The following is a 15,915-nucleotide window of genomic DNA, read 5'->3' on the forward strand; positions in this document are numbered from 1 at the left end:
GGCTTCGTCACTCATCAGTAAGATGTTAACATGATTCTGGTTTCCATTAATCTACTGCAGAAGTGTTCGGCAAAACTGAAGTTAGTTTCCATAGTACTCCTCCTGTGGTGCACGAACATTTGAATCTTGTAGTCATGGAAAAGATCTTTCTGTACTATTTGTCTAACACTGCAGTCTGAAAGCCTGAGTGCCAGAGAATCATGATGCACAGAGCGGCGTGGACTTCTTTCAAGGGCCTCTCTCTCTGCCGCTATGTTCTAAGTTGAAGGCACTATTTTTCCACTGCCATCTCTCTTGTTTACAGTCAAATCAATGGACTCAAAGTTTCGTACCCAGGTCTTGATGGCATGGGTTGATGGAACAGCATTATTACAATGAATCTCTAACTCTATTCAAACTTCATGCTGAGCGATCACATTACTGTTGCCGTTTTTATATAATATCTTCACAGCATAAACAGGCTGCTATCCTGTCCAGTGCTTCATTGTGACTAACATACTTAAAAGTTCTCTACAAGTTGGCGATAGCATCATTCTTCTCACTCCTGCCGAGATGTGGGCCTGCCCGTCATATCAAAAATAAAGCAGCAATCAAAGCAAAAAATGGAAGTCAGCATCAATCAAGGCAAAGTACAGTTTCATTTTATAGTGGTTATGGACTGTATTCCATGGGATGGAAAGGGTGTTGTTCTCAAAGATTACCTAACCAAAGATAAAAAAAACAACTTGTGAATGGCATACAAGACTTCTAGATCAACTGGAGGAAAAAGTGTGTGTGTGTGAATTATCCAGAGTTAAAATTGATAGAAAAATGCTTTTGTTTATGAAATATTTATTGACTGTGTCTCTTTGATTAAGGAACAGAGATTATGTTGAGTTTATATACATTAGGTTTGTGCCCAAGTTCATAGTGTTTTTCCATAAGTTTAATAAACACAGCAGATACACTTAATAGAGACTTTAGTCGTCAATAATATATTCTCCTTCACTATTTACAACAATCTGCCAATCCTGAGGTAACTTTTCGATTCCACGACTGTAGAAATCATGTCATTTTGAGACGGACTCGTCAAGCCATGTTCGGAGAGAATTTTCATCTGGGAAGGAATTTCCTCATAGGCTGTTCGACAAAGAGCAGATAATGTAAACGTCTGAAGGCATAAGATCAGATGAATAACGTGTGTGCGGAATGACTTCCCAACCCAACACCCATATAGCGTTTTTGCCAGTCTAGCAGAATTTGGGCAGGCATTATCGTGTAGTAGCATCACTTCACAAAATATTCCTGGTTGCTGTTCTTGAATTGTCTCTGCATTATGTCTCAGTTGTTGACAATAAGTCAGCCATGATGGTTACACCTCAGAGAAGCAATTCATAGTACACCACACCGTTGCTGTTCCACCAGATGGGTAACAGTATCTTTTTTGGATGCACAAAGATCTTTGTACAGGGAGTTGCTGCTTTGTTTGGGCTCAACCATCCTTTTCCTTATGTTAACACAAAAGGACCATTTCTTGTCACCAATAATGATTCAAGATAGTAACTGATAACATGTATGCAGAAATGCACATATGGCTGATTTTCGCTTAGAGTATTTGGTACCCACATACATCTGATTTTTGAACTTTCCCCATTGCTTGCAAATGTCACATGATGATAGAATGATCACAGTTAATCACATCTGTGAGTTCTCGAGTACACTGATGTGGAACACTGTGGATTAATGCAGTTAAATGAAGGTCTTCCTGAATGTGGAAAGTCACCAAAACAATCCTCTTTAAAACAAGAAAATGATTTTTTCACTGTGCTCTGTCCAGTGGCATTATCACCACAAATAGCACAAATGTTTCTGACTGCCTACACTGCTGTCACACCTCTACTAAACTCAAACAGAACAATATGTCTGAGATATTCTGATTCTTCCACTTGGCACTTCATTTTCTAATGTTCATAGTTCCATTCACTATCTCCGAATGACAAAATGACTATATATAAACTGAAATAACAACAGTAAACTATAAACAAAAAATGACAATTGATAAATAAATCAATTGCAACCGGAGTACCAACATAAAAAAAAACTACGAACTTATATCTTTGTAGGTATGTAAACTTTGTGTATCTCTGTAACTGTCAATAAGTATTCAGAGTCAGATCGTGCAATGATTGAGTAAATCTGTCTGTTGTGGTTCTATGGAGCGAGAACATTTAGTCTGTGAACTGAAAATTTTGTAAAGCTACATGCGTGTTTCCTGGTGTAAAGACAAGTTTGATGTTCACTGAGAAGTTAATGTGAAGAAAGAAATCTGCATCATATTATTATTTCAATGTACATATTTCTAAGTCACAGGAAGGAGAAGCTACTATCTAGAAAAACAGCAAAATAACAATTACGATGACCGTGATGTTAAGTACAAATAATAAACTTTGATTATTCTATCTGCTTCTTGGTCATACTAACATGTATTTATTATGCGAAAGCATGCAAGGTCTGTAGTTTGAAAAAATGTTTGCTCATTTCTTTATTACTACGATTATTGTAGTTAACAGAGCAAGGCTTGGTTTAGAAAGCTGGACCATAACAAATAATAAGTGTATTTTCAAAATAAAAATTCAATCTTTCAGTGAGAGACCAAGAGTTTCTGACCTTGTCCTCAAACATCTGTCAATACTAAGACACTACTACTTGAAACTAATTTCCATAATACAAAAGCAATATTGAAAAGGATACAAAAGGTAAGTCACAAAAACAGCACCTAGCACTTCAATAAAGTATCGGTCCTTGTATTTATCTAGCACCCGACCTAATTGTTTTGCATCTTCTATATCCCTTGGTAATTTAATATGAGGTTTCTCGTGCCTGAAAAAGAAGAAAATAAAAAATCCAAAATATTACATAAGTAACTTAGACACTCAATTCAAACATTATTGTTTGTGTAAATACTGAATACTGAAAATATGACAAGGAATATCAACTGTTTACAGACATAAGACCAGTCAAAATAAACTATATTTTTACTAGAGTTTCACTGAGAATATTGTGATGCAGTATTTATGAGACCAAACTGAATGGATAAGACACAATTGAAAAGTAGATGTAAAAGGCCAGTTTAGCTCAGTATAATTACCTGAACACATCAGGGAGTTTATCTGATGATAGTGAAAGAAGGGGAGGGAGACAGGGACAGAGAGAGGGGGGCGACAGAGAGAGGGGGGCGACAGAGAGAGGGGGGCGACAGAGAGAGGGGGGCGACAGAGAGAGGGGGGGCGACAGAGAGAGGGGGAGAGTGGAGAGAGTGTGGGGAGGGGAGTGGGGGGATAGAGGGGGGATAGAGGGGGGGGAGAGGGGATAGAGGGGGGAGAGGGGGAGAGAGGGGGGGAGAGGCGGGAGAGAGGAATCTCAGTTGCCAATAGTGCAGGTATTCTCGGATGCAGGACTTCACACATGATGAAATGGGGTCCTTGATACATCTATCATTATTCATTGGTGAATAATACAGGAACCTACTGTCCAAACATGCGGATCTGTTTGCTCATCTTTTTTTTTTTTTGGTCATCAGTTTACTGACTGGTTTGATGCGGCCTGCCACGAATTCCTTTCCTGTGCTAACCTCTTCATCTCAGAGTAGCACTTGCAACCTACGTCCTCAATTATTTGCTTGACGTATTCCAATCTCTGTCTTCCTTTACAGTTTTTGCCCTCTACAGCGCCTTCTAGTACCATGGAAGTCATTCCCTCATGTCTTAGCAGATGTCCTATCATCCTGTCCCTTCTCCTTATCAGTGTTTTCCACATATTCCTTTCCTCTCCGATTCTGCGTAGAACCTCCTCATTCCTTACCTTATCAGTCCACCTAATTTTCAACATTCGTCTATAGCACCACATCTCAAATGCTTCGATTCTCTTCTGTTCCGGTTTTCCCACAGTCCATGTTTCACTACCATACAATGCTGTACTCCAGACGTACATCCTCAGAAATTTCTTCCTCAAATTAAGGCCGGTATTTGATAGTAGTAGACTACTCTTGGTCAGAAATGCCTTTTTTGCCATAGCGAGTCTGCTTTTGATGTCCTCCTTGCTCCGCCCCTCATTGGTTATTTTACTGCATAGGTAGCAGAATTCCTTAACTTCACTGAGTTCGTGACCATCAATCCTGATGTTAAGTTTCTCGCTGTTCTCATTTCTACTACTTCTCATTACCTTTGTCTTTCTCCGATTTACTCTCAAACCATACTGTGTACTCATTAGACTTTTCATTCCGTTCAGCAGATCATTTAATTCTTCTTCACTTTCAATCAGGATCGCAATGTCATCAGTGAATGGTATCATTGATATCCTTTCACCTTGTATTTTAATTCCACTCCCGAACCTTTCTTTTATTTCCATCATTGCTTCCTCGATGTACAGATTGAAGAGTAGGGGCGAAAGGCTACAGCCTTGTCTTACACCCTTCTTAATACGAGCACTTCGTTCTTGATCGTCCACTCTTATTATTCCGTATCGGTTGTTGTACATATTGAATATGACCCGTCTCTCCCTATAGCTTACCCCTACTTTTTTCAGAATCTTGAACAGCTTGCACCATTTTATATTGTCGAACACCTTTTCCAGGTCGACAAATCCTATGAAAGTGTCTTGATTTTTCTTTAGCCTTGCTTCCATTATTAGCCGTAACGTCAGAATTGCCTCTCTCGTCCCTTTACTTTTCCTAAAGCCAAACTGATTGTCACCTAGCGCATTCTCAATTTTCTTTTCCATTCTTCTGTATATTACTCTTGTAAGCAGCTTCGATGCATGAGCTGTTAAGCTGATTGTGTGATAATTCTCGCACTTGTCAGCTCTTGCCGTCTTCGGAATTGTGTGGATGATGCTTTTCTGAAAGTCAGATGGTATGTCGCCAGACTCATATTCTACACACCAACGTGAATAGTCATTTTGTTGTCACTTCCCCCAATGATTTTAGAAATTCTGATGGAATGTTATCTATCCCTTCTGCCTTATTTGACCGTAAGTCCTCCAAAGCTCTTTTAAATTCCGATTCTAATACTGGATCCCCTATCTCTTCTAAATCGACTCCTGTTTCTTCTTCTATCACATCAGACAAATCTTCACCCTCATAGAGGCTTTCAATGTATTCTTTCCACCTATCTGCTCTCTCCTCTGCATTTAACAGTGGAATTCCCGTTGCACTCTTAATGTTACCACCATTGCTTTTAATGTCACCAAAGGTTGTTTTGACTTTCCTGTATGCTGAGTCTGTCCTTCCGATAATCATATCTTTTTCGATGTCTTCACATTTTTCCTGCAGCCATTTCGTCTTAGCTTCCCTGCACTTCCTATTTATTTCATTCCTCAGCGACTTGTATTTCTGATTTTCCCGGAACATGTTTGTGCTTCCTCCTTTCATCAATCAACTGAAGTATTTCTTCTGTTACCCATGGTTTCTTCGCAGCTACCTTCTTTGTACCTATGTTTTCCTTCCCAACTTCTGTGATGGCCCTTTTTACAGATGTCCATTCCTCTTCAACTGTACTGCCTACTGCGTTATTCCTTATTGCTGTATCTATAGCGTTAGAGAACTTCAAACGTATCTCGTCATTCCTTAGTACTTCCGTATCCCACTTCTTTGCGTATTGATTCTTCCTGACTGATGTCTTGAACTTCAGCCTACTCTTCATCACTACTATATTGTGATCTGAGTCTATATCTGCTCCTGGGCACGCCTTACAATCCAGTATCTGATTTCGGAATCTCTGTCTGACCATGATGTAATCTAATTGAAATCTTCCCATATCTCCCGGCCTTTTCCAAGTATACCTCCTCCTCTTGTGATTCTTGAACAGGGTATTCGCTATTACTAGCTGAAACTTGTTACAGAACTCAATTAGTCTCTCTCCTCTTTCATTCCTCGTCCCAAGCCCATATTCTCCTGTAACCTTTTCTTCTACTCCTTCCCCTACAACTGCATTCCAGTCGCCCATGACTATTAGATTTTCGTCCCCTTTACATACTGCATTACCCTTTTAATATCGTCATACACTTTCTCTACCTGTTCATCTTCAGCTTGCCCACCTACAGAAGCCTAAAGGCAATCAGTACAAATTCAGCAAGATAACTGCTCTTGAATTGCATCAAAATTGTTTAATGAACATTTAATGGACACGAGTGTGCATGTGTGCCACACTCCCCTCTCTCCCACACCTCTTTTCTAGTTTACCTGAGCTCATTCCCACTGAGAACATCACGGATGTCACAGTGAAATGAGTGCACCTCGAACAAAGCTCCATCCAGTCTCTGCAAGTCATAGATCAACTTGACTTCCCAAAACTTTCAGTGTTCCATGAACTCTGTGATGCCATCCAAATGAAATATGTGGGGGGAGGGTGGAGAATTGCCATGTTATGATAGCTAGGTGAATATACTAATTGTCCATGACTGTATAAGGTACCCCAGGCAATTCATAATACTAATATCCAGTGGGGAAAGGAAGAGCATCACTGAACTTCACACTGTGTTCTAATCTGTTTCTTTGAATACACCCGCCTCCATAGCTGAGTGGTCAACGTGCCAGACCCTCATGTGGGGGGACCTGGATCCAGTTCCCAGAACGGCCAGGGATTTTTCTTGGTGGGAAGACTGGGGTGCTCATGAGATCAACTGAGGAGCTACCTGACAGAGATAGCAGCTCTAAGGTTGGAATGTCAACAATGGCTAGGAGTGGTCTTCCACACTGTATCTGATGATGAGTGACTGAGCATGTCATAACAGTTTATCAACTACTGTGTTGTCTTCAGGGTGTGATCACAGGATTTCCTTTTCTTTTGTCTTCAAATACAGATACCCAGAATTCTAATAAAGTTGTCCCATGTGTGGTAAACAATATTTTTTTTGTTCTTGTGCTGTGCAAACACATCCACCACAAAACTCTCAACTCCTCTTCTCAATGTCTGCAGTAATTTAGAATTAATATAAATATCAAAGTAGAATACCCGGCCGACATGCAACAGAATGATACAGTGTTTACTGCACTGCAAAATCTTTAGAACTTTTGAGATTATGGCCAATATTTTATCAAATACATTGTGCATTGACTGAGTACTTTCCCCATCAGGATTTGAAACAACTGCTTCAACCCACAATTACACAACACATTCTCTGACTGGTGCTCCCTAAGTGGCTAACCCATGAGCTCTAAAAGATTTAAGAATGAAGAAACAGAGTAAAGTTAAGAAGGTGATTTTAAGGCTTCAGTCATTCTACAAAATCTGCCCCCACTTGATTACAACACACACACACCATTCATAAAACCATGTAAAGCTGTCAGAAAAGCCCTCCTTTGGGATGTTCTTCAACTGGTGCATCACAATTGCATCATCTTCTGTTTTGGTGAACCATCAGAGACCCTTTTTGCAGTGTTGTTTAGTGGTAGGTTTGGATTTATAACATCAAGTATCACCACTAGTAATGATTTTTTTCCCAGAAAAGAACCGTCCATGGTTTTCATTTAAGTCCTGTCGCAGCAGGCATACAAATGTAATTATTTTTGTTTGGGACTCAGAGTGCGTGGGACAAACTTTGCACACACTTTTCTCTTCTCCAAAACATTCTGGAAAATGTCTCGACCACTCCATTTACAGATCTGCAGTTGGAGATGACAGTTCTGTTCAAGATAAGATGGTGACTGCAGTAACTTTGTGAGAGGAAGTAGCTGTGTGGAAACAATTTTGGAAGCTCCTAGCATCGACAGTCTACCTTGGAGAAGCACGAAGTCCTCAGACAATATATAACTCTGACAATAGTTTTGACTCGGTTGACACAAATGAAATGCCAATCTGATTCATTTGTTCTTTGGATAGACCTGTATGTAGAGGTTTCATGTTGGACATTCTAAAGTTCGGTGTTACCTACTGAGCACTGTGTATGTCTGTGGACAATATACAGATCACACAAATACGAAAGGTGTATATGTATTATTCAATAGAAACAGAAGTGGCAGTATTATATTTCCTTACATCGACAATCAAGCTAGGCAACAGTTTAGCAAATAAGAGGTAAAGAAGAACAAAATTAAATCTTCACTAAATAACTCAACTCCAACCCAACCAGCAACTCACACCTTTGGCTTTCCGTTACTAAGGCAGGACTCCATCAATATTGCCAAAACATTTTAGCTACTATAATTGTAAAGTACAATTTTGTCGTACACAGAATCAAGGTCTTTGGCAAGATGACAGAGGATAATTTTTCTTGCCAGTCTTGACCAGTACTTCATTTGTTAGGTATTGTCTGGCCTTTTCTGTGGAGACTCCTTTGCAAAAGGCAAACTGAGAGGCAGTTAACAAGTACTGCCCATAAAAATAGGTCAGTATTCTGCCATAGATAACTTTCTAAGAAAAACTTTATAAAAGCCTAAGAGGAGTGAATGGATCTGATATTAAGAGGTGCTTGGCTCAATCCCAATTTTATACGGTTCATTACAGCGTACTTCCATCTGGTAGAAAATACGTGAGTCAATGACTGATTGGTACAGTTTCAATCAAATACCTTTGTGACTGACAGATTGAAGTTGTATGAGTGTGGAAGAGGGATGAGGATTTGGGGTGAGTGGGGGGTGGAGGGGCAGTGTTACTAGAATGCAGTCAGCTATACTTGACAAGCCCCTGCAAGGGCCTAAAACAGGCAACACAGTGAGCATGTGGCACTGTAAAAATTATAATTGTCAGCCAACTCTCCCTTACCACTCGGCCTGCTGGAACGTCGGTCACAATATTTTTTTACTGAAATGATGTGATTACATTGAGTAGTCTTATCAAATAAGTCCAATATTTTAATATTCCATGAAAACAATGTAGGCACCAGAATTTTCTCTTTTCAGTCAACATGATACATTTTCTAATCAGAGAGGTTGTGTATTTTTGAAACTCATGCCTGCTGGATTTGCATGTAATGACTCCTGAGGTAAACCTACTATGTCTGTATTTAATTGTCTGTTAGTGGGTAAAATGACTGCTGCAATAGTTGAAGTAATCACAGAATTTGATGGCCAATGAATTGAATATTTCACTAACACAATTATTTTCTGAGAACTAAATTTCATTCACATCACTATTTTTGCTTGTTTCTTGTTTAATAATATTCCATATTGGTTTTGTCTTTGTTCCTGCAATTTTTCCTGCACAGTACACATGTTTTGATTTTTTATCTTTCATTGTTAACATTTGACCATCATTATCAGACAAAGCACTGACTATTTCTTTTACATCCACATCAATCAAAGCAGTTGGGTCCAAAAATAAATTGTCATTGTTGTACTATGTACTTCAATCCTCACAGGCAACTTTACAGAGGTAAATAATCCAGTGATTTAGTTGTTCCCAAACAGTACTATCTGGCAGAAAATCAAACTCCACAAATCCCAAATAAGTCTGTGTAACCTTATTAAAACTTTTCTAGCTGTTTTATGAAGTTTATGATAGCTGTTTTATGAAGTTTATGATATTTCCTGCCAGCAACCTGTAAACTGCTAGTACTAAAAGTTTGTGTGTGTCTCCTGATCCACTGCTGTGGTAGAGCATCAAAATGCTTTCCAACACAATATGTATTAACCAGAAGGGCCTGGGACGTAACTCAACTGTTTGTATATTTGCCCACTTCTTGTCTGCTACTGGTTATACAGTAGCACATGACCTTTTATCCATCAAGACGTACATTTGATTTCCACAATTTATATTCTGATAAAAACAATACATCCGCTGACATTCCAACTGCCCTTTCATTTTCCTGTACGGATATGAGGATTCTGACATTTTTATGGAAGATACTAAATAAGTGGTCTTTAATAGTCATAGTTCTGTTCGAGCTGCAGCACTGTTTTGCTAGTGGCTCTAAAGTGTTACTTTACTTATTCTGCAGCTCTATCTTTGGATGCAACACATTTGATTACTGGGATAGGATAAATACTGCTTTGATCAGACTATCTGCTTCCAGTAATTAGTCATAGAAGCAGTCTCTTATCAAATTTAGATTCAAGTCACATCATTTATGATCCAACTGAGTGAGAGACCATCTATCAATGAACCGTATGTGTGAAGGGCACTCTTCCCTGTGTAATTCTACAAGTTCTGCATTAACATATCCCAAAGAACACTTTAGCTAGGGCTTACCATAACAGTGAAAGAGTATCTTTAGACCAGTGTGAGCACCATTTTCAGTGAAGTTCTTGTCGTTACCCTCAATTATATTCCTGAGATTGCGATCCAAATGCTGCTTGCACCCCTGCTATTATTAATGATCTTCTTCACCAAGCTCCTTCCACAAAATGACTAACTCACAGCTGACATTACAGGGTCCCGCACTACGCTTCGAAATACTAGTTACCTAGTTATTCTCTTCTAAAGAGATATGTAACAATTCTACATTTGTTTCAATGACTACTACTTAACATTTAAACTTTCCTTTACACATGAAGCTTACGCCTCATGCCCTGAAATATCAGGCTGCGTCTGAACTATTTTGAGATGTCTGTCTGCTGTTTTCCAAAGCCCCTAAAGCACTGAAACTGCTGGAGATGTCTAGACTAGTGATCACACTTGAGTGTCTCCAGGATCTTTTCACTGATTTTAAGGGCTTCATTGCAATCCAATCTACTGAACCAGCTGAAATTATGATCACTCCTTTATTATTTCCTTAATTTCACTTTCTTAGCTGGATTTGGTGCCTTTTCATTGCTTTGTAGCACAGATGTGTGCTCAAATTGTTTCTTTGATACACGCATTTATGTAATTGTACAACATTGATGATACAAGTTAAGTTTTATATTTGGATTTTATCTTCCTTACTGTACGTAACATGCAGTTGTTGGCATTCCTGCTACTAGGCGCATATAGTTATCACTTTTTAACCATTGTCATGTATAATGTGCTTCGAAAATGAAGCATATGATTATCCTCTTTTCTTAACTCGTGAACAAAGAACTATGTTCAATGCATTCCAGCCGTGAGGTATACATTATCAGCATAAACTTGTAATGTAATACAGCCCTTAATAATGTCTTTGCTATACATTCGAACAGCTGTTTTGTACTTGAGTCTGGATGTAAACATACCCAAAGAATATGTTTGACGCCAGTGCATTAAATAATGTGGATTCTTGGTGATTTGTTGTTCAATGCGTACTTAAGTTATATTGTAAATGGTTCTCCCACACCCATTATAAGCATTCTATCCCTAGTTGGTACAGATTATGTTTGTGGTTGTAAGTGGCGCCACAGGTGGACTGATCTGCATGTTCATCTGTTGTGACATGTTACACAGAGGTTATCCAAGTTTAAGTACTAGTCTCTTTAATATTCATTACATTTTTATTCTGCCTCTGTTTTGGTACGTTTACAGGTTGCATGATGATGACTAGAAAGTCTAAACTAGCAAATAGCAAATAAATTTGAAAATTGTACAACCCATAATTGACAATGTTTTAATTCAAAATAATTTCTATTTCTACATCCTTCAGGACCAGCTGCATCATTTTACTGGCCTGAAAGAGAAGATTCTTGCATAGTGCCTTTGGAGCACAGTCTGTGTAGTAGACGCACCTCAATCAAGCGGCACTGGAAGAATGTATTACTTAAAAAAAGACTGAATCAAAAGAACTGAAAGCTCTTGGATGAAGTGGAAAAACAGTTTGTATCAGCATTAATGTTTATTGAAAAGACAAAATTACTCAAAAAATTCAATGTTTCAAGCAATCAGTTGGGTTATACATAAGTGTCGTAAGTACACTATCTTTGTACATAATTCTAATGTCATCTACTATAATTAATAAACATGTTAAAAATCCATCATTATTTTTGATTTATCAAGTAGCCTATATGTTTAAGAGTAAATTAAAACAAATTTAAGCATTATATCAATATTTTTTTCATAGAAAATATTAATATATTTTAATAGTATCATTTTTATCTTCAAATATGTATAATAAACAAACTTGCTGCAAAAATTCATTATGTTATCTAAAAGAGTTTTAAAGATAAGCAATTTTAAAGTTTTGAATACAAATTAAATTTACCATTTCCGAAGGTTCGGAAAACGCAAAACATAAAAACTTTAAAAATTTATAAAAAATACTATAAGAGATACAGCAAAAAAAATTTGCAGGTGTTGTCAGGATGGTATTAGAACCATTTGAGCCAAATTTCATGAAAATCTAAGGAGGTGGTTGTAAAATTTATTTCTTATTGGGTGATTTGATATGGAGTGACCCGTCCCAGTTTAGGTTGCTTTGCATCTTTTCGGTCTCTTTAAAGGTGGTGTTCACAAAAGTGGCTCTAGCACCTAAACCAAGTTACAGGAGTGCCTGAAAATTTGCATAAGTTCATGTAGGGCCCTCAGATACGTACTGTACAAAATTCAACAAAATTGAAGATGGTTCATGTAGAATGACCCTTTGCTAACTACCCTCTGGGATGCAATTCACAGTGGTTCGTCGAGTATGTATGTTGATTTAGATATACCATGAATTGTTGCACATGCTTTATGGTTTCAAATTCTGTTTTGCTGTGGTTGAAACACAATTATTTTATAAAACTAGGGGCCAAATATGAAGGGGGGAGGGGGTTAAGGGAACCACTAGCATATAAAATGTTAGTGTTTTATTCATTCAGGTCTGAAGTGCACTGCCTTTACAGATACAGAAATAAATTCTTCCATTAATTTTCCATCATTAGAAGTATTACAGTAGGCTAATCATTCTCCTTTTTTCAAAAGGAAATAGTCAATTAACAGAACTAGTGATGAGAGTTACAAATTGGTTTGTACTTACACTTCAAGTTCTGGGAAGTTTGCATACAAATAAATTAATGCAAAACATGAAATAATGAATATTCCACCAACAGCAAACGCTGCTTGTTTCGGATTGCCAGGATTTGTTAATTTGGGAGCCACGGAATTCTGGTTTGAATAAGTAACTGTGAATGGAAAAATAATCTTCTAGTTTCATATCATACATAAACATACATTAGCCTACTGATGTAAATACAATAAGGAAAGTTCTGGCAGCATGTAAATATTTAATAGTAAAAGAGATTACTCACCAAATAGCAGAGGTATTGAGTCATCAGAAGGCACAGATTCTTTCTCTTTTGTGTGTGCCTCTTAACAACTCAATACCTCTGCTACTTGATGAATTACATGTAATATACCTCTATGCAACAGTCAGTTACGTGTCTTAAAATACTTTAAAAACTGAATACGGTACACAGAACAGGTCTTAAAACGGAACTAGGCTATTTAAATGATGTGGAAGGTGAAAACAATATGCCCAAAAACTGAAGGCACTGACTTGAATTGGATGGAAGAAGTAAACATGAACATCATGAGAAATTATGTCACAAACATAAAAATTGCCCTGTCAGCTCTATGTTATGGCAAAACACCGGTACACACGAAAGTGCTACAAACGGCTGACAGAAAGGAAACATAATACTGCAGCTAACAGTTACTGATGAATAAAACTGTTTCAAAACCTGCTTTTGGCGCCGCCTATGATCTGTTGATGGCTTAGCTGACGATAAAAGTATATAATACATGCCCCGTTCTCTGCACAAGAACTGTTGAACGAATAAAGTCAACATTTCAATGCAAACTACAGCTCTGTATCCAAGAAGATCAAGCAGACTTCTACACTGGGGTAAACTAAAAAGGGGAGTCTTCCTATGCTCCCCAGTTTTGTCGAGGTAACATACTCTACATGCATCGTTAGCACAAAGATGAACCAACACAGCAAAAAGAAATAACTTGCACCCCAGATACAAGGAAATTGATCATTCTCATGTATTTAAGATACAATTTCGGTATTTTCGAACAACTAACTTAACAACGATTCAAACATACATTTTCTGGGCCGTTTACCAGTCCCAAACGCTGTATTTCTTTCATGACAAATGTTTTATATTTCTTCGATATCCTTATTAACCTACAATATTACCAGTTTATTTCGCAAGTTCGATACGAGATGCTAGGTGCCGCTTTACTCTGCATATTTTCGTGCCCTTTGCCTACGTAACTATCGCACGGAGGAGCTATGGTCGATGTAATAATTTAAAAAAAGACTGGATAAAAGACATTACCATTTACATTACGACGTAAAGGAAATCTCACACCCCAATGTGTTTCACTAGGAAAATGAGGATGTTGTCTCTGGATATGACAGGAAATGCGAATAGGATATGTGCGTCTCCGCAATGATTCAACAGTGTAATCATTTACAAATCTTCTAGGATTTGGTTCAAAATAAGTTGATGTAATCTCTGCGCACTGTACTTGTAATTCACCTTCATCAGAACTACTTGATGTCATGGTTCTTCTTCCTTACAAAGCGCCAATCTTATGTTTAACCGTCACCCGTTACACTCCCATCACTACCCAAACACAAACTTCAGTTCCTAGCACGTGACACAACACTACATTCCACGCATTCTGCCAAAGATGCTCACCGCAAAAATATCCACCCAGTTCTAGCATGGCCCTAGTAGGAACTGCCCCCAGAAATATTAGTGAATCACGAAGGTTAGAAAACTATATAAAATTAGAAAAACACTAAAAGAAAAGTTTGAGGATAATAATTAGGCCCTGGAATATAGGTTAAAGATTTAAACAAGAAGCTACACTTTTGTTAACAGCAATAAATTTAACATTGAATGAGTCATGGATCTATACGTGAAAGATGGGATAATTTGAATTTTAACATAGTACTGCTCTAGTTAATAACAACCTGAAAATTGTTGCGATCTTCAGCGATGCGTTTTTGCATGTGTGATAAATCGCATTAACTGTAAGTATCGTACTATATTAGCCTAGCCAGCTGCATTTACACTGAACTTGTCCAAAGTAGTCATTTGTGGTAAGTTATATATATACCGTAGACTGGGGATACTTCGGCATAGCCCGCTGCCGGCCTGCCTTTTTTGTAAAGGTATTAAAACAGCAATAGAGAAAAAAAAGCTACTTCAGGACTGGTTGCCAGTTGGGGAACATTAGGACTGCGACACTTCAATGCAGTTTTAATCAATTTATGCAAAGGCACAGCACTGTTTTGACACACAGGGCAGTGAAAAACATCACGTACGCAAGAGCAGCAAACAACAAAGAAATCGTGAATGCATTCTTTGACAATTTGGAGATAGAGATAGAAGGTGTTCCACCTGAGAATGTGTGGAATTACGTCAAAACCAAATTAGTTGATGATCTGGAGCATTTGAAAATAATTAACAAAGGGGGAACAATCACCCCGTTATGTAGATTGCAAAGCCGAAAACTTGTGAGACACATGGACAGAAAATGGGCCACAGGGAGCTAGGCAAAACAGAACCAAGAGTGGGTGGTCTGACAGTGAGTGCTTTGAGAATTGATTTATCCAATTACTCCTGCCTATCTTGAGATGACAAGATGGTGTTGAAGCTTATTATAGGCCACAACCTGAGCTCACATATAAATCTTGAAATGGTCCAGTTGTGTGAAGAGTACAACATAACATTCATTGCACTGCCATCAAATGCAACCCACCTTCAAGGACCACTTGATATTGCATGCTTTTGACCTTTGAAAATACAGTGCTGGAACATCCTTGGGGATTGGAAATTGACAGCAGTGGGCAGCAGATGTAGCACTGTGCTCAAAAACCAATTCCTCACCTTGACCTCAAGAGGAGATAACTTGAAAACAGGCTTTCAGGAAACTGGCATCTACCCCTTGAATCATCAAAGTGTGCTGAAAAAGCTTCCATCACTCATGATGGCCCAGAAAACACATGTCACTGCAATTATTGGTGACACATTCATGGGTCAATTCATGCAGAAGAGAAATGATGCTTCTCTTCTGCACTTCTGCAGAAGTGTCAAACAGTGAGGCATAAAAAGGTAAA

The 15,915-nt window shown here is 38.2% G+C and overlaps 2 protein-coding genes across 2 annotated transcripts in view; one reads left to right on the forward strand and one right to left on the reverse strand.

Moving 5' to 3' along the window:
* Positions 1-11,705, forward strand: part of LOC126473288 (uncharacterized) — a 144,745-nt gene extending 133,040 nt beyond the window's left edge. Inside the window, exon 6 of the mRNA XM_050100246.1 lies at positions 11,509-11,705. Within this exon, the coding sequence (XP_049956203.1) occupies positions 11,509-11,510 (2 nt within the window). The 3' untranslated portion in view covers positions 11,511-11,705. The remainder of the gene's footprint in view (positions 1-11,508) is intronic.
* The window catches only part of LOC126473289 (transmembrane protein 41B-like), a 44,904-nt gene extending 30,440 nt beyond the window's left edge, over positions 1-14,464 (reverse strand). Inside the window, exons 1-3 of the mRNA XM_050100248.1 lie at positions 14,327-14,464; positions 12,817-12,961; positions 2,731-2,859 (exon numbers count right to left, since the gene is read on the reverse strand). Of these exons, the coding sequence (XP_049956205.1) occupies positions 2,731-2,859; positions 12,817-12,961; positions 14,327-14,351 (299 nt within the window). The 5' untranslated portion in view covers positions 14,352-14,464. The remainder of the gene's footprint in view (positions 1-2,730; positions 2,860-12,816; positions 12,962-14,326) is intronic.
* Positions 14,465-15,915: the final 1,451 nt, after the last annotated feature.

This window comes from Schistocerca serialis, chromosome 4 (genome assembly GCF_023864345.2).
Source record: "Schistocerca serialis cubense isolate TAMUIC-IGC-003099 chromosome 4, iqSchSeri2.2, whole genome shotgun sequence".
NCBI classification, from domain to species: Eukaryota; Metazoa; Arthropoda; class Insecta; order Orthoptera; family Acrididae; genus Schistocerca; species Schistocerca serialis.